At 41.1% G+C, this 17,063-nt stretch overlaps 2 protein-coding genes and 2 long non-coding RNA genes across 14 annotated transcripts in view; 2 read left to right on the top strand and 2 right to left on the bottom strand.

The window, feature by feature from the left end:
* Positions 1 to 935: 935 nt before the first annotated feature.
* On the bottom strand, positions 936 to 3,138 carry LOC126586472 (protein FAR1-RELATED SEQUENCE 7-like). 2 transcript variants are annotated; one of them, XM_050251321.1, is made up of 3 exons: positions 2,981 to 3,138; positions 1,568 to 2,084; positions 936 to 1,396 (listed from the first exon to the last, which is right to left on the bottom strand). In XM_050251321.1, exons 1-3 carry the CDS (start codon positions 3,004 to 3,006, stop codon positions 1,202 to 1,204), a joined length of 738 nt encoding a protein of 245 aa, XP_050107278.1. In that variant the 5' UTR covers positions 3,007 to 3,138; the 3' UTR covers positions 936 to 1,201. The 2 variants fall into 2 exon arrangements, with proteins under 2 accessions (XP_050107278.1, XP_050107277.1); XM_050251320.1 differs by having other exon boundaries at positions 1,568 to 2,138; positions 2,981 to 3,078.
* A 54-nt stretch (positions 3,139 to 3,192) lies between these two features.
* Positions 3,193 to 17,063, top strand: part of LOC126586475 (uncharacterized) — a 32,206-nt gene continuing 18,335 nt past the window's right edge. Inside the window, exons 1-6 of one of the 10 annotated variants that reach the window (XR_007610813.1) lie at positions 3,206 to 3,437; positions 9,356 to 9,507; positions 9,686 to 9,795; positions 9,892 to 9,977; positions 10,655 to 10,715; positions 10,831 to 11,184. Coding sequence is in view for 7 of the 10 variants with exons in the window: in XM_050251323.1 (XP_050107280.1) it covers positions 3,328 to 3,437; positions 9,356 to 9,507; positions 9,686 to 9,795; positions 9,892 to 9,977; positions 10,611 to 10,715; positions 10,831 to 10,960 (693 nt within the window). In the remaining 3 variants the exon portion in view is untranslated. Of the gene's footprint in view, positions 3,438 to 9,355; positions 9,508 to 9,685; positions 9,796 to 9,891; positions 9,978 to 10,610; positions 10,716 to 10,830; positions 11,190 to 17,063 lie in introns of those variants that run through there. The other 9 variants (XR_007610811.1, XR_007610810.1, XM_050251323.1 and 6 more) reach the window with 9 other exon arrangements.
* LOC126586486 (uncharacterized) lies at positions 5,730 to 7,867 on the bottom strand. The gene is made up of 3 exons (XR_007610820.1): positions 7,724 to 7,867; positions 6,657 to 7,627; positions 5,730 to 5,744 (listed from the first exon to the last, which is right to left on the bottom strand). It is a non-coding gene; the product is annotated as an uncharacterized LOC126586486 (long non-coding RNA).
* LOC126586487 (uncharacterized) lies at positions 5,752 to 7,875 on the top strand. The gene is made up of 2 exons (XR_007610821.1): positions 5,752 to 6,111; positions 7,023 to 7,875. It is a non-coding gene; the product is annotated as an uncharacterized LOC126586487 (long non-coding RNA).

Genomic DNA, 17,063 nt, shown 5'->3' with positions numbered 1-17,063 from the left:
GACAGTTGGACAACACCCGCAACTGCTCCACGACATTTACCAACGGTCCTCGTGGCCTCACACTTTGAACAACGATGTAGAGGAGATCTATTCAAGTGCTTTGGCTTTTATGTGTAAATATGTTTTGGGATTTTGAGGGTATTTAGGTCTATTTACATGAGTTTTTTGCTATATTTGAAAGTTTTTATAAAATGTGATATTTATGTAATAAGGTGTCAAATTTTGACTATTATTGATAAATACTCTACGAAAAATATAAATTGGTGTATATCCTTGAAAGTGATTCCTCAACATTATGAGCAAGCATTATTAATAATAGCAAATACAGGAAGACAAGACATTGGTATATTAAGCAAGCTTGAGAGGTAAGTAAATGAACAACAATGTTGCATTGAAGAATACAATGTGAAGGAGGGGAGGAAAAGAGAGTGAAATAGAAAGGGAGAGAATCTTAATCGGACAGGTCAAGAAATTGACCCTTTCGTGCCCCACAGGGGAATTCTAGTAACTTTACTGTGCAGGATGAAAAATAAATGAGAAAAAGAACAGCAAAACAAGGCAAAAAGGTCAAAATACCGTGGAATGAACAGTATTGTAGCACAAAAAAGGGATTAGTCTATAATTCATTTTTCTAAGATGTATATTTTTTGTATAATTTCGATGTCCTGTTGGGAAAATCAATTACTAGCTAACTTTATAAAACACAAGAAAGTAAGATTTCTACGCACAATGTCAAACCGTGATTAGCATGCAAGTAGACATGGCTGCGTCCAAGCGAATGAACCAAGTATTTTCCTTCGAGTTATTCAACACTTTCAGGCTCCGACTATGCAAGGCCTAATACGCTCTAGCCATTCTACCAATTCCGATGCTGACGACGACTTCTGCACCTGTGTAAAAGAGAATGGCATCTCCGGACACCAGGAACCTTGTCCTTGCATAACTGTATTTCGCTTTCATACCTTCGAGTTACTGAATAACAGCCACCACCACAACATACTAATGCAGGAGGTCATCCCACATTACTGGAGAGAACTTTTCTGTTTAACCAATGAAAAATGTACAGAAAATGATACAGAACCTAGCAATAAGGCTCGCTGTCTCTTCCTTCGTCTACTAGACTGTCTAAAAGGCGTACCAAATTCCGGCTTTTTCATTGGCACAATAGGAGATATAAGTTTTACTGTTATAACTAAGAATGTTATAAATTCTCTCTATCCTTGTCTTCAATCTGTTTTACATTCTTAACTATGTCTTGAACACTTTTAGTAAGGCGGTCTGCATGTTGGTCTACCTCTTTCAGGACCATTTCAAGTGTTTTTCTACACCCTGCTAACTGTTGGTTCGCTCGATAAAGCTCTGCAGATAGCTCACGAATTTTCTTATCTTTCTCGTCCTGCACATACATGATATATATTATTTCATAAATGTATAATATTGCAGAACTCAGAAATTCGAAATCAATCAAAGGTCTATTTGTGACACTACTATTTCACAAGCTTCCCAGGAAAATATTATTCCATTCATGCATCAAAGAACTCACACTGTGTCTATTAGAGCAACTGACCTGTGATGGAGCCGGAATGGTGACTCTCTTGCCTCTAGAAATCCACATAGGATGACAATGTTTTGTTTCAAGCTTTGTAACAACCCACTTCCCGGACTTCTCTTTCCTTGCCATAATCATTGCCTTGCAGCCCTCCCTAGTTTCCTCCCTCGGCCTCCTTACTTCGCCCCTTTTTGACTGCTTATTGTCACGAAAACCTTCTTTGTTACAAAGAAACTTACGACTGTTAATGGATCCATCACGATTTGAACGATGGAAATTACCAACACGGATTCTAAAACCCACACGCGTGGCATATGCATCATAGTATTCCTTGACAGCCTCTTCAGAGTCAAACTCCATACCAACATAAGGTTCTAGAATACCATCTACTTCATTTTCATTCAAGTCTGTCACATTGTTTGAGTCTAGCATTTCTCCACTTTCAGCGTTCGGAATATCCCTTTCAACTGGACTCTCCACGACCAGCCTGTTCAAATCCGCTTCAGATTCCATTGGAGTAGGATCTGCAGCCATTCTGTAATTCTCACTTCCATAAGCTGTGAAGTTCACAACATCGTACAAATATAAACTACATTTACAGAACCAATGCAAGTAAATGGATGTGATACACGTTCGTAATGCAAAATCAAAGCAAACGATAGGGAAATCGAATGGAAAATTCCAAAAATCAAATTGGAAAACGAGAATTGAACACAAAAACAAATTAATCATCTTCACAAGTATCCATTTATAGGGAATATGTTTTCCTCTGCATTGCTTTTCTCCCAAAAAATTCATGCACGCGAGTGTCGGCTTTTGCTAGTCATATGATAGGCAATAAGTCCAGTGTTTGGATAATATGAAATTGAAAACGAACGTAATAAGTCCAGTGTTTGGATAATATGAAATTGAAAACGAACGTGTTGGGGCCATTTGTATGCAGATAAGTTATCCACCAAAAAAAAAAAAAAAGTAAATTTCGTTTCAAATACGCGATTTTCATGAATTTCAATTTGCACAAATCAGAATCCTAAATGACAATGCAGATGCTTCAGACTTCTGCCAAGAATAAAACTTTAACATCCAATGACTCGAAGCCAACAAATTTAGGAGGAAGAAAAAGGGTCCAAAATACTAACCCGCCAAAATTAACAGCATCATATATTAAGCAATCAAAGCCCAGATAAAACAAAAAACAAAAAGTGCAGAAATTTAACTAATTTTCCCAATAAATATTCCAGTAGATGCTAACACTGCAACACAGGCTTAATTTAATCCAATTTTCTGCATAACCCTAGCCCACGCATAATCAAAAGGAAGGGCCTTTAATCCCCAATTATCATTTGTAATTAAAAGATTATCTTTTTTAATTGAAAAATTAGTATATTTAGTTGAATAAGCTCATTTCTCAAAAGCCAGATGGAAACTTACTTGCTTCCTTCCGCCAGTGATTGCATTCACGCTCGTCTCTGACCTTCTGCCTCCAACTTTGGGAGAAGAAATTTGTGAAAACCCAGTCTCTCTTGATCTACATACATATTTTAACGGCTCTGATGTAATGTGCGGTGGGACCCTCTTGACACTTATTAGTCATGGACCCGGTTTGAAGACTACGGCCCAACTTTGGCGCAGCCCAAATAAAGTTTGAATCTTGGAGAATGGCGAGTAAACCCATCAAACGTTCCAACGCGTGCTGAAGAGTCTGTGGCGATCTGCTAGGGTTTTAGGCTTTCCGCCATAGTTGCAAAAACCCCACTCCGGTTTGGTTTGGGGACGCAATGGAGGGGCTGAGCGTTTCGGATGCCAATTTGGTTGTGTATTTGCATCCGTCGACGAGCAACAATGTCCACAAAGCAATCCTGCGCGAGCTCAGCTCGATGCTTTTGAGGTACTTTCTCAGCAACCTTTCTTCGATGTTTCTAATTTTTTATGTTTTTGAGGATTTGTAAGCTTGACACTGTTTGTATGATTGGTTTCAATGTTGCCCGCGTAAGGATTGCTCGTAAAGGTTCTTGTTTTTTTTGTTGGCTGAGTCAACTGAGTTGAATTTCGGGAAAAAGCATGAGCATTTCGGAGGCTATGTTGCGAAACAGCGGGTTACTTTGTTCGGTGTTTTGAAGAGAGATGTTTGCTACCGATTTTTTTGTAACTTCTGAATGTTCCCACAATGTATGCCTCTGTTTGGACTCTGCCTTGCAACAAACATGAGTTTTTTGGAGACTATGTTTGTAAAATACCGATTATGTAGTCAGAATTTCGAACAGAAGCAGACAATTTTCCCCATTTAATTGTAATTTCTGAATGTTCCTGCAATGCCTTGCAACAAATAAGTAATTTTCTTAAGAAAGACTGCAAATGGGAGCTGATTTGTCAGAGTTAAGGAATGATATCTTCATGCAGTGTGTTTGGATTTGTTTTTACTGTCTCCAAATTCATTAGTTGGCTACTCTGTATTGTTCAAGTGCTGAGGGCGTTTGTAGCCCGCGTTGGAGTAATATTCCATTTTTTCACGTGTTTGTAGCGGAGATGAGGATGCTTCGTTGGATGTGTGGGCACACGAGAAAGGATAAGATTAGGAATGAGGATATCCGGGGTAAAGTAGGAGTAGCCGAAATTGAAGGAAAGATGAGAGAAAATCGGTTACGGTGGTTTGGACATGTGCAAAGAAGGCCTACTGACGCTCCGATTAGAAGATGCGACTATGGGACAGAGGTTCAGGGCCGAAGGGGTAGAGGAAGACCTAGGAAAACTTTGGAAGAGACTCTAAGAAAAGACTTAGAGTACTTGGATCTAACGAAGGACATGACACAGGACCGAGCACAATGGCGTTCTAAGATTCATATAGCCGATCCCACTCAGTGACTTGGATTTTCCAAGTCTCCAACCGAGAAGTTTTCCTCACTCGAAAAATTAAGGGAACACTACCTCAACCTACATGCTCCACTCAGAAAGCTTCAACATACAAGCTTCAACAAAAGAAAATTCAAAGAACTTAGCGAAGAAGGCTTTGGTGTATTTAACACAATACGTTGAAATGAAGGAAAACTTATTTATTGATATCCCCGATAAGCTACAAATATGTACATATACATGAGTCAAAATAAACAAACAAGATGGAGCCTTCACAAAGGTTGCTTAGGACAAGTCTCAGCAGTCGGTAGAGCCCCAGAAAGAGAAGGCATCGGAGGGGGATCATTCGGAGCCTCAGTACTGGACAGAACCCTAGAAGGAGGAGGCATCAGAGGTTGATCATTTGGAGCTTCATTACGCGGTACAGCCCCAGAAGACGAAGGCAATAAATGCCTTTGGAACAAACCCACAAATCTCTGATGATCAAGTAAAACCTGACCATCAGTTTCCTTCATCTGGTCAAGTTTCCTCTTCATGTTTGTAGCATAGTCATGTGCGAGCCGGTGCAACTGTTTATTCTCATGCTTGAGCCCTCTAATCTCCTGTTTGAGACTCATTACTTCGGCCGCCAATGATTCAACTTGGCGGGTTCGAGCAAATAGGCGTTGGGCCATATTAGACACAGAACCTGCACACTGAACACTGAGAGCCAGTGAATCCTTAACAGCTAACTCATCAGACCGTTTGGAAAGTAGTCTGTTATCTTTGGGAGAGAAGGTTCCTGGCCACCACCGCAGCGGTCATATCATTCTTCATCACGGAATCCCCAACGGTAAGAGGACCAGTAGGGGAGACGAAGGATGGGCGCCATATGTTGTCTGGAGAAGGCGGGGCTGCCTCTTCAACAAGGTTCAAGTTAAAACGACGGTCGGAGGGGCCAGACATTTTCAAAGGTATTGAAGAGAGAAGAGGTCGGACAAATCAAGATCTTAGAAGTGCAAGAATGGAGCTTCTACTGGTGGAGATTCAAGTGTGCTTTGGAACTTAATGCCAGCCCCTATAAAAAGCTGCACTCAACGGAGCTTCAGACATCGAAGAGGCGCCTGCTCAGAAATCGAAGAGGCGTTTGCTTTCTCAAAAGCTGGGCTGCTTAGAGACCACGAGGGTTGATCTCATAAATCGAAGAGGTGTTTGCTTTCTCAAAAGTTGGGCTGCTCAAAGACCACGAAAGCCGATCTCAGAAATCGAAGAGGCGCTCCCTTCCTCAAAAGCTGGGCTCCTCAGAGACCACGAGGGCCGATCTCAGAAATCGAAGAGGCACCTACTTTTCCAGCCTTGTCAGCACCTGTCACACACACACTCAGCTTTGCGGAAATTATGGGTATTCTGTCGAAGACTTCTGGGGAAGTAGAAAACACATGAATCTTACTGTTCAATCACCCACTTCCCACACGCAGCAATAGCTCATGGGTACCACAGATAACTTTGCCAAAGTTCTCTGCCAAAGTTGAGCACGTGAAGCTTGCAGCTCCCACTACATCGCTCTGACCAAGAAGGGTAAAAGAATAGCAAAGAAACAGCACTAACAAAGTTTAGACCCATAAATTTTGAAGGTCTAGCTACCATATTATTACCCACAAGGGTAAAGGAACAGTACCACTGTTGGATAATTGGAAAGTCCCTGTGTGTCAACCTCTGTGCCTCGTGGCAAGGTAGACTAACAAACATGCCCAACCTTTACTCACATTCGAGAAAACACTCCCAATAAGATTGCTTGCTCCAAAATCGAAGAGGCACCGTCCTCCGAATCTCGAGAGCCAGACTCCCAACATGACTACTTTCTCAAAAATCGAAGAGAGGGTAAAGGAACAGTACCATTGCTGGATAATTGGAAAGTCCCTGTGTGTCAACCTCTGTGCTTCGTGGCAAGGTAGATTAGCAAACATGCCCAACCTTTACTCACATTCGAGAAAACTCCCAACAAGATTGCTTGCTCCAAAATCGAAGAGGCACCGCCCTCCGAATCTCGAGAGCCAGACTCCCAACATGATTACTTTCTCAAAAATCGAAGAGACACTGCTCCCCGAATCTCGAGAGCCAGACCCCCAGCATGATCGCTTTCTCAAAAATCGAAGAGGCATCGTTATCCGAATCAATCGAAGAGGCGCTCGCTTTCTCAAAAGATGGGCTGCTCAGAGACCACGAGGGCCGATCTCAGAAATCGAAGAGGCACCTTCTTTTCTAGCCTTGTCAGCACCTGTCACACGCACACTTAGCTTTGCGGAAATTATGGGCATTCTGTCGAAGACTTCTGGTGAAGTAGAAAGCACATGAATCTTACTGTTCAATCACCCACTTCCCACACGCAACAATAGCTCATAGGTACCACAGATAACTTTGTCAAAGTCTCTGCCAAAGTTGAGCACGTGAAGCTTGCAGCTCCCACTACATCGCTCTGACCAAGAAAGGTAAAAGAATAGCAAAGAAACAGCACTAACAAAGTTTAGACACATAAATTTTGAAGGTCTAGCTACCATATTATTACCCACAAGGGTAAAGGAACAGTACCACTGCTGGATAATTGGAAAGTCCCTGTGTGTCAACCTCCGTGCTTCGTGGCAAGGTAGACTAGCAAACATGCCCAACCTTTACTCACATCCGAGAAAACACTCCCAACAAGATTGCTTACTCCAAAATCGAAGAGGCACCGCCTTCCGAATCTCGAGAGCCAGACTCCCAACATGATTACTTTCTCAAAAATCGAAGAGACACTGCTCCCCGAATCTCGAGAGCCAGACCCCCACCATGATTGCTTTCTCAAAAATCGAAGAAGCATCGTTCTCCGAATCTCGAGAGCCAGATAACACATACCACTTTTTCAAAGTGCTCTGACAGAGTTAAAACATGTGAAGCTGGCAGCTCCCACTACCGTGCTATGACCAAGCAGGGTAAAGGAATAGCATTACTACTTGTTGTTAGGGAGACTCCTATATATGTCGACCTCCATCCCCAACGGACAGGCAGACCTGCAAAAATGCTCAACCCTTCCTCGTATCTGAGAGGGCACTCCCAACGAAGCCTTTCGAAATATTCAGCTTTCTTTCCCCCCGATAATACCTTTGCAAACAAGCTATACTAGAGCAAGAATATCTCATATCATCAGGGTTAAAAGCAAGAGTATCCCATATCATGCTTTTTCCCTGTCTTTTCCTTTGGCCTTGTTTTTACCTGCAAGACAAGGAGAAAGAGAGCAATCAGTCAGCACTGGAAATCAAGCTCCCAGCCAGGAACTGACAGCCTGGAACCCCTTACCTGATTACTTACCTGGCATTGCTCTCGAGTACTCATCTTCAACATCTTATGTTGCCAGGGAAGATACCGCATCTGCTTGAGGAACAGATAGGGCAAGTGCGAAGGATACAAGGAAGCATGTGGAGACAAGCGTAACAGCACACGTGCCGATCCATCCATTACTCTGTCAAAAGCAAAAGTATCCCATATCAGCAGGGTCGAACGTACTCTAGATTTGATGGACTTGTTTTGACCCTCAAATTCTTCAGTCGGCCTTATACTCTGGAGGAAACCAGAAAACCCTCCAGCTCAGTTCAAGAATAAGCCTGTGGAAAGTTACTTCTTCAAAAGCAAAAGTATCCCATATCATCTCTTCTCATTTTTCTTCTCTTTATCCTTCATGCTGCTGCAAGATGGGGAGAAGGTGAACAATCAGCCGGAGCTCTGATTGCTTACCTTGTCTGTCACCTCTTTCAGCAAATCCCCTAGCTCGGCGACTTGGGGGACTCCTACTACATGGTTTGTATCGCGCTTGACCAAGCCTGAAACTACAAGTAAGCTTCAAGTGAAATTGATACATTACCTTGTGCATCTCCACCAGTTAAAGATACCACCCCTGGATGGAGGAAGAGTACTTCCAGAGAAGCTGCCACATCTACCTATGAGACAGATAAGGCAAGTCAAGATGATACCACACTCCGATACTTAGAAGTTTCGTGATTACGAGATCATTCTCCCACAATATTTCCTAATGTCATTTGTACTCTAATGTCATTTGTACTAAATCATTCACTTGTACTCACTAAAGGAGAGCTTGAACCTATGTACTTGTGTAAACCCTTCACAATTAATGAGAACTCTTCTATTCCGTGGACGTAGCCAATCTGGGTGAACCACGTACATCTTGTGTTTGCTTTCCTATCTCTATCCATTTATATACTTATCCACACTAATGACCGGAGCAATTTAGCGAAGATCACAAAAAGCGACCGTTTTCGCTACCTAGGATCTATCTTACAAGAGAACGGAGAATTAGATGGAGATCTCAACCATAGAATACGAGCTGGATGGATGAAGTGTAAGAGTGCATCCAGCATTGTTGTGTGACCGTCGTAGGCCACTGAAGCTCAAGGGAAAATTTTATAAGACGGCAATAAGGCCAGCGATGTTGTATGGCACAGAATGTTGGGCGGTGAAACATCAACACGTACACAAAATGGGTGTAGCAGAGATGAGGATGCTTCGTGGGATGTGTGGGCACATGAGAAAGGATAAGATTGAGAATGAGGATATCCGAGGTAAAGTAGGAGTAGCCGAAATTGAAGGAAAGATGAGAGAAAATCGGTTCCGGTGATTTGGACATGTGCAAAGAAGGCCGACTGACGCTCCGGTTCGAAGATGTGACTACGGGACAGAGGTTCAGGGCCGAAGGGGTAGAGGAAGACCTAGGAAAACTTTGGAAGAGACTCTAAGAAAAGGCTTAGAGTACTTGGATCTAATGGAGGACATGACACAAAACCGAGCGCAATGGCGTTCTAGGATTCATATAGCCGACCCCACTTAGTGGGAAAAGGCTTTGTTGTTGTTGTTGTTGTATAGTTAAGAGTCTTTGTGATGTGGTAACAACTTTGGTATTTAATTTTCTGTCTCTGGTTTCTCATGCAGGTACAATGATACATTTGAGGGTATTGTATTGGCTTATGAATTCAACATTTTAGATAAGGACACAAAGATTCTTCCCGGAGTTCATCCTTATTTTACTGTCAGACTAAAAGCAAAGTTATTACTTTATTCTCCAAAGCCCGATATGCTTGTAGGTAGTATTCTTGTTCTGTGTTAACTAATGAAGTAACATACATACAAATTTTATACCTTGCGAGAATACTATGCTCAAAGTTTGATTTATTTTGTTATAAAAAATGCATCCTGTTATCAAATGATACACTTCTTTAATGGTGATCCTGCTGCTTGTTATGTGATGTTCTGCCACTGCAGAAGGAAAGGTTGTGAAAGTCACACAAGAATCAATTCATGTCATTATCCTTGGCTTCTCGTCTGCTGTCATAACAGACAGAGATATTCGCGAGGAATTTCAATATAAATCTGTAAGTGCTTTCTTCATCATTGTGTTTCAGCGTTCATATCCTTAATATTTCCCATTATTAATTCATCCTTCTTCTGGTGCACCATTGTTCTTATAGAAACATGGCAAGCAATTATTTGTTAGCAGATCTCACAAGCGGCATGTAATAAAAGTTGGAACGATGATACGACTATTAGTCAAAAGGTGACCTTTGATTATAATTACCTTCTTGTGATTTGAAAGAAAACTGAAATTTGGTAGCAGCAATGCTGAAGAGACTGCATTTTTAGACCACATGAAATGTAGCACTGGCAGGTGATCAGTCAACTACCAACCGGTCATAATGGTTGATGTCATAAGTTAACCCCACCTGCCACAGAATGTGGTCTGAAAAAATGGTCACTCTAGCATTGCTCTTAGTGGTGTAGTCCTTGCGGTTTTTCTTTTCTTTATTTAACTGAGGAATGGTGTTCTCGTTCACTTAGTGGAATAGTGTGGATTACGGTTTTAAAGCCAAGTTGTAACACATTCTAAAGTGTACTCCAAAAAGTCACAACTCACAATCATTTTCGAGATTTGTGAATTAGATGCTTGAGTCATGAAATGGTGATGAGGGAGAGAGGTAGGATGCTTGCTTAAGTGTTCATATTGTGGGGATTCTGCATATCTTGTAAACTAAAAAGTGTCTGGTTGACTATATTTTCGTGCACTATATATGTGGTTAGGTACTGCTCACGTTGTAGATTCTCAACTAAGTGATAGATTTATTGTACTTTGCCTTTTCAAAAAAAAATGTGTGATTATACTTGTGTACTTTCATAACATTGATGTTTGCAGTGTGGATGAGGAAACACTGTACATTTATGGTTCCTTGCTTCCAGCTCACACAGGAAACATTATCTGGTTGGATAAACAAACTGAAGATACTTCGCTAACAGATGGGTACTTCTCTGACCTTGGAATTTAACTTGAAAGAGTCTGCATTTAAAAGTATATAATCCATTTTGAGAAAGGAAAAAAGTAGATTCTGCATTGTAATTGTTGAAAGAATTTGCAGGAGTGCTAAGAGGAGGAAAGGAAACGATGGAGAATCAGTTATGCAAGAGCCTAGTAGAACCAGTGTTGAAACAGTTTCAGTCAATAATGACCATCATGTCAAGAAGTCGAAGAAACACAAAACACAATAAGAGTCGTGAAGACTGCTGTCCGGTCTTTACATGATTTTCGTTTTCAGGTGATTATTTTATTACCAATAGAATCATGTTATGTTTCTGAACTCGACAAAGGCATTTGAGCAAATTAGTTGATCTAGAATAGAGGAGGCAGGGGGGCATGCAAGCAAATTACTCCAATTATTAATGAAGAAAGAGGTTCATCTCTCGTTCTCAACTTATTGGGAGCTTTTTATTAGGTTTATTTGAAAATCTTATGTCTGCTTTTCGGGATATTACCACAAACGCTGGTACAAGATTCTTGGAGGAGAAAACATCTTGGTATTTTGGTTTCAGAACTTTGAAAGTCGTGCTGTGTTATGTTTTTGTAGGTGATGGTAAATTATCAATCTCTGAGGTTATGTATTGTCGTCGTCTACTTTGTTGTCATTCTTCATGAATCGCTTTCTAGTTAAAAGTTTTCGATTAGACATGCAACAAGCTTAGTTCATCATTTGTCCGGCAAGTCCTATGAGACTATTTTCAAGCACGATGAATAGCTCGTCGAGCTGTTCTAGCTCTTGATTCATTTCTTAGCTCACTTTATGAACTAAGTGAACTTCAGCATTGAAAGGTAGATTCTTGTTTCGTGCATGGGTGGCTGTCAGTAGATTTGTTGAAGTACAAAACGAGAAACATCAAAGTGAATCTCTTTCAAATCCAAACCCTATAAACTAAAGTGAAAGCCATACAACGTTTACAGCCCAAATCAAACCATCAACCTCACCGCGTCCACCATAACCGTGTAAAAACTCGCATCTCCGAACGGATCTCCACCATTAAGCATCTCCTATTGATTTCCACCACCTCGATCCGACTAGCCTTGGCCACCCTCCCCACAACCGGAGCTTGACCAACCCTCACGTCATCTTCCTCTTCCTCCACTGTGAGAAGAACACCGTCAATCTATGCCTCCACATTGGTGGCAACAATCAACTTCGGCTTGTATTCCTTTGTCAAGACTGCTAGCGACACCGATGGTTACGACGACGGCGGTTCATCGGACCATGATGGCCAGTAGGTTCTTAAAGTCATGTCCAATGACGAAAAGATAGATTTGAATGATTGTAAAATATGTTCGCTGACTGGGCAGGGGTCTCTAAGTGTAGAGTAAAGTAAAAGTCCCAAAATTTGAACGACCAGTTTATCAATTCTGTTGGAGCTTACAAACCTACGTGGCTCTTCAAATTTGGCAAAAACCAAGTTTTATGGGCTCTATCCGACTACGGGCTGGTTTGGTATTGCTGTGCTTTGAAAAAAAGCTGCTGTGAGAATAAGCGGCTGTGAAATAAATCAGCAGAGTGTTTGGTAAACTTTTTTGTAAAAGTGCTTTTGGAAAAAAAAAAACAGTCTAATAGTGGGTCTTTTCATTAAAGGAGCATTGTAGCTCCGTGTGCTTTGAAAAAAAAGCCAGTTTTCCAAAGCTGCAAATAGCAGCTTCAGTTTTTTCCTTTGATTTCAGCTTATTCTCACAGCAGCTTCCAAAATAAGCCCTTTTTTTTTCAGTTTACCAAACACCTAAAACCCTCACAGCTTTTTTTTAAGCACCTCACTCCCAAACTAGGTCTACGTCGTACTCTTGTACTGTACTATAATTTCTCCCCTTGAGGATACTCTGAGTGCATTACTGTATGCCATCGTACTGCTGCGCAAAAACAACATGAGATTTACATAGCCCAACTTTAGTTTTTTAGATAAAATGAAATTTTATTAACAACGATCAAGAACTTACATTGAATAGGCATGTCAAACGGGATCCTAAGAACATCTTCAATTTTTTGGTTAAAACCTAAAAACTTAGAAACAGTTTTTCTGCTCCAACCCTTCTGGGTTAAATTTTTAGTCTGAAATTATTAAAGAATAAATTTATGATAATTTTTTCTTTTTTTAGAAAAAGAATGATGTAGACTATCCTAATTTAATTTTATGAATATTTTAACCTTAAAATATTTATATTTTGATAAATATTGAAAAATCACTAAACCGATACCATGAAACTCGTGGAATACTATAAAAGAATATGAAACACAAGAAAGATTTTTTTTTAATTATTTAGCCGTTGGATTTAAATTTTGGACCGTTAGATCATTTTTTTAGCCGTTGGATTCAATGAATTTATAAAGATAAAACCAAAAAAGGGACACTTACATGGTCCCAGGGAGAATTATGAACTCAATTTGCCCCAGAAATGAGTTTTGGATTAAAACTCATATTTGGTCCAAGGGTTGGAGCAAGTTGGGGTAAGTTTAGAACCTAAAATTTGAGTTTTACTCCAAACATTGGAGTAGGTCTAAGAGCAAACCTTACTCAGGAAGAATTCAAACGGGATACCCAACACGCCACAATTTTACAATTTTTAAAAGAATTCTTTTTATTAAAGGGTGGGGGTGAGGGTTAGAAAATATTATAATAATTAAGAGAGAGTGAGTCTGGAACTCAGAACGTATAGGTAGAAACCTAACACCCTATTTATTAGAATATTGATCACATGCAAAGAATTATAGTACAATTCATTCGCCATGGATGACTTGCATTCAACTTGTTAAGGATACAATAGGACCACCAACTAAGCCCATATCTGATTAAAAAGATTTCTTATCTGTTAAGATATAGTTGATAGAGTAGGTGGTTGTATCTATATATATTGTATTGTACATAGTCTGAATATAATGAAAATCATTCTATTCAATCCTCTCTCTCTCTCTCAAATTCTTTCTCTTTCTATCTCTGATTGTTCTCTCAAAGAATCATGAATTTCTACATGGTATCTTCGCCGTTGTCTATCGACTTCGATCCACCGCTTCCATCTTCTTGAATTTTCTCACCTCTTTCTCTTCTCCCAAACAGATCTTCTCTGCCCTAATTTCTTCAATTTCTTGAAATTCTTGAATTTTTCTTCTCTACTCTTCTGGATGGCTGCGACCTCTTCTTCTCCGGCTGCTTCATCTGGTTCTCATGTCGACGGTCCAAATTTGTCAGCTCAATCTCTCTCTTCGATTACCGTTCAGAACATTACTGGTATGGTGGCGACGAAACTCACTCGTCACAATTACATCACCTGGCGTAGTCTCTTCCTCCCTGTTCTGAAGCGATTCAAGCTTTTAGGGCTTGTCAATGGCACTGATGTGTGTCCTTCTCCGTTTGTGCTTGATTCTTCCGGCGCTCAAATTCCTAATCCGGTGTATGAAACTTGGTGTGAACGCGATCAACTCTTGATGATTTGGATCAATTCGACTTTATCTGAAGATCTCCTTCCTTTGACGGTTGGCATGGATGATTCCAAGTCTCTCTGGCAGTCTCTTGAACGTCGTTTTTCTGGTGCTTCTCGCACTCATATTCACAGCTTACGCTCGAAGATCCAAACAATTCAGAAAGGTGACTCCTCGATGACGGATTACCTCAACTCTCTCAAGGAGATCTCTGATAAACTTGCAGCGGCTGGCGATCTGATTTCTGAATCCGATCTTGTTGCCTACATCCTTTCTGGTCTTTCTGATGAGTATGATTCCTTCGTTGACTCTATTGAAACAAGAACTGAGGTTATCAACACTGATGAACTTCATGGATTACTTCTTGGTAAGGAAATTTCTCTTCAGAAACGAAAGACCAGAGCCTCTTCTTCATCATCTGCACCATTTCACGCCTATACGGCTCAACAAGGATCTTCTGGTATCAACTCTTACCGAGGTCATTCTCGAGGTCGCTTTCAGAATCGTAATCGCTATCATAACAATCGCACGTTTGGAGGCAATCGTCCTACTCCTAACAATTCTAGTGGTCTGCTTGGCTCGGGTCCAAATTCAAGATCTACAGGATTTGGTCAGCACAATGGATTTGGTCAGCACAATAATACCTCTTATTCTGGTCGGTTTCTTCAGTGTCAGTTATGCCTCAAATCTGGTCATGAAGCTCTCAATTGTGAGAAGCTCTCTCAGTTTGCATCTCAACGATCTCATCCTGGACCTCCTCTTGGTATGACCGCTTCTACTTCTCCTCCACCAAGCTATTGGTTAACTGATAGTGGTGCTTCTCATCATGTAACTCCGGATCCTGCTTCTCTCAATTCTGCCATTCCCTACACTGGCAATGATCAACTCTTTGTTGGTAATGGTAAAGGTCTGTGTATCTCTCACACTGGATCTGCTTTAATTCGCACTATGAATGCTACATTTCGACTTAATGATGTGTTGTTAGTTCCCAAAGCTTCACATAACTTGTTATCTGTTTACAAGTTTGTTTGTGATAATTGGGCTTCTCTGACTTTTGATCCGTTTGGGTTCTATATCAAGGACCTAAGTACTGGGAAGATGCTCTTCCAGGGCCCCTGTGAAGGTGGCTTATATCCTTTCTACTGGGATGCATCCAATGGAATCTCAGGCATTGCTCTCTCTCCTCATGCATTGATGATTACTAAAGCGGATGCTCATGTCTGGCATCAACGCCTCGGTCATCCGTCGAGTCTAGTTTTTCATAATGTTGTGAATAAACACCAACTACCTGTGATTGGTTCTGTTAACACAGATTCTATTTGTACTGCTTGTAAGTTGGGAAAGGCCTCTAAACTACCCTTTTCCATTTTGCCGTGTACTTCAAATAGGCCATTTCATTTACTCCATACTGATGTTTGGGGTCCTTTTCCCACTTCCTCCTGTACTGGTTATAAATACTATCTCATTGTAGTAGATGATTACACGAAATACAGCTGGTTATATCCATTGTTCTATAAGTCTGATGTTTGCTCTGTCTTCAAGACTTTTGTACACAAAGTTCAAACGTTTTTCGATTGTAAAATACAATGTTTACGGTCTGATTCTGGTGGTGAATTTTTAAGCAAGGAATTTCAGGGGTTTCTTAATGCACAAGGGATCACACATCAATTAAGTTGCCCTCATACCCCTGAACAAAATGGGTGTGCCGAAAGGAAACATCGCCATGTTGTTGAAATGGGCAGGACTCTTCTTTTTCAGAGTGGTTTGGAACCAAAATTCTGGGTAGAAGCTTTTCACACTGCTGTGTACCTCATCAACCGCCTGCCACCTCAAGCTTCTTCAGTTAGTCCTTGGGAGAAACTATTTCAAGCGCCTCCTAAGTATCATAATTTGAAAGCTTTTGGTTGTGCTTGCTATCCTTGGTTGCAGCCCTACTCATCGCATAAACTGGATACCAAGAGCAAACTGTGTGTATTTTTGGGATATAGTCTTCATCATAGTGGTTACAGATGCTTTGATCCTGTGGCTAATAAGCTGTATGTCTCTCGACATGTTACATTTGATGAACACTTATTTCCGTTCAAGACTGGGTTGTTCTCAGGTTCTCCTCTGTCTTCTGATGCTTCTCCTCCAAGTACTGTTCCTGCCCCTATACCTCTGACTATTCCTGTTTCTTCTTACCCAAGTACAGTTCAGTTGGCACATCCCGACAGTGTTTTACACCCATCTTCCACCTCTTCACCCTCTGCTGCTTCTTCCTCTCCTCTTCCCTGTCCTATACCAGCGGGTTCCTCCCCTACTCCCACACCTACTCCTCTTAATCTTCATCCAATGACTACAAGGGCTAAAGCTGGAATTCACAAGCCGAAGGTTTTCACTGCTACTAAACACTCTCTTCCTGCTTCTGTTGATTCCATTACTTGTCTTCCTCCAACCCCTACCACATTTGTACAAGCTTCCAAGCATCCGCACTGGCTGGCTGCCATGGAGGCCGAGTTTCAAGCCTTGCAGCATACTGGGACTTGGGATCTAGTTCATTTTCAGCCTGCCTTGAATTTAGTCGGTTGCAAATGGGTTTTTAAACTCAAGCATAGACCAGATGGTTCAATAGAACGGTATAAGGCTCGGCTGGTGGCTAAAGGGTTCCATCAACAAGAGGGCCTCGATTTTACTGAGACCTTCAGTCCATTTGCTAAACCAACTACCATTCGCATTTTACTGTCCATTGCAGTTTCCTATGACTGGTTCATTCATCAGCTTGATGTCAGTAATGCATTCTTGCATGATACTTTAAAAGAGGATGTCTACATGATCCAGCCCCCTAGTTTTGTTGACTCCAACTACCCTCACCATGTGTGTAAACTCAAGCG

Source organism: Malus sylvestris, chromosome 10, assembly GCF_916048215.2.
Source record: "Malus sylvestris chromosome 10, drMalSylv7.2, whole genome shotgun sequence".
In the NCBI taxonomy this organism is placed as follows: Eukaryota; Viridiplantae; Streptophyta; class Magnoliopsida; order Rosales; family Rosaceae; genus Malus; species Malus sylvestris.
This window is presented reverse-complemented; position numbering and strand designations above follow the sequence as displayed.

What these genes read in the sequence shown, in the direction of transcription:
- LOC126586472 (XM_050251320.1), bottom strand. Translation starts at nt 3,006, where the DNA reads ATGCAATCACTGGCGGAAGGAAGCAA. An exon ending in TCACTGGCGGAAGGAAGCAA is followed by an intron (nt 2,139 to 2,980) that starts GTAAGTTTCCAT and finishes CTGTAAATGTAG; the next exon opens with TTTATATTTGTACGATGTTG. An exon ending in CCATTCCGGCTCCATCACAG is followed by an intron (nt 1,397 to 1,567) that starts GTCAGTTGCTCT and finishes ATGTATGTGCAG; the next exon opens with GACGAGAAAGATAAGAAAAT.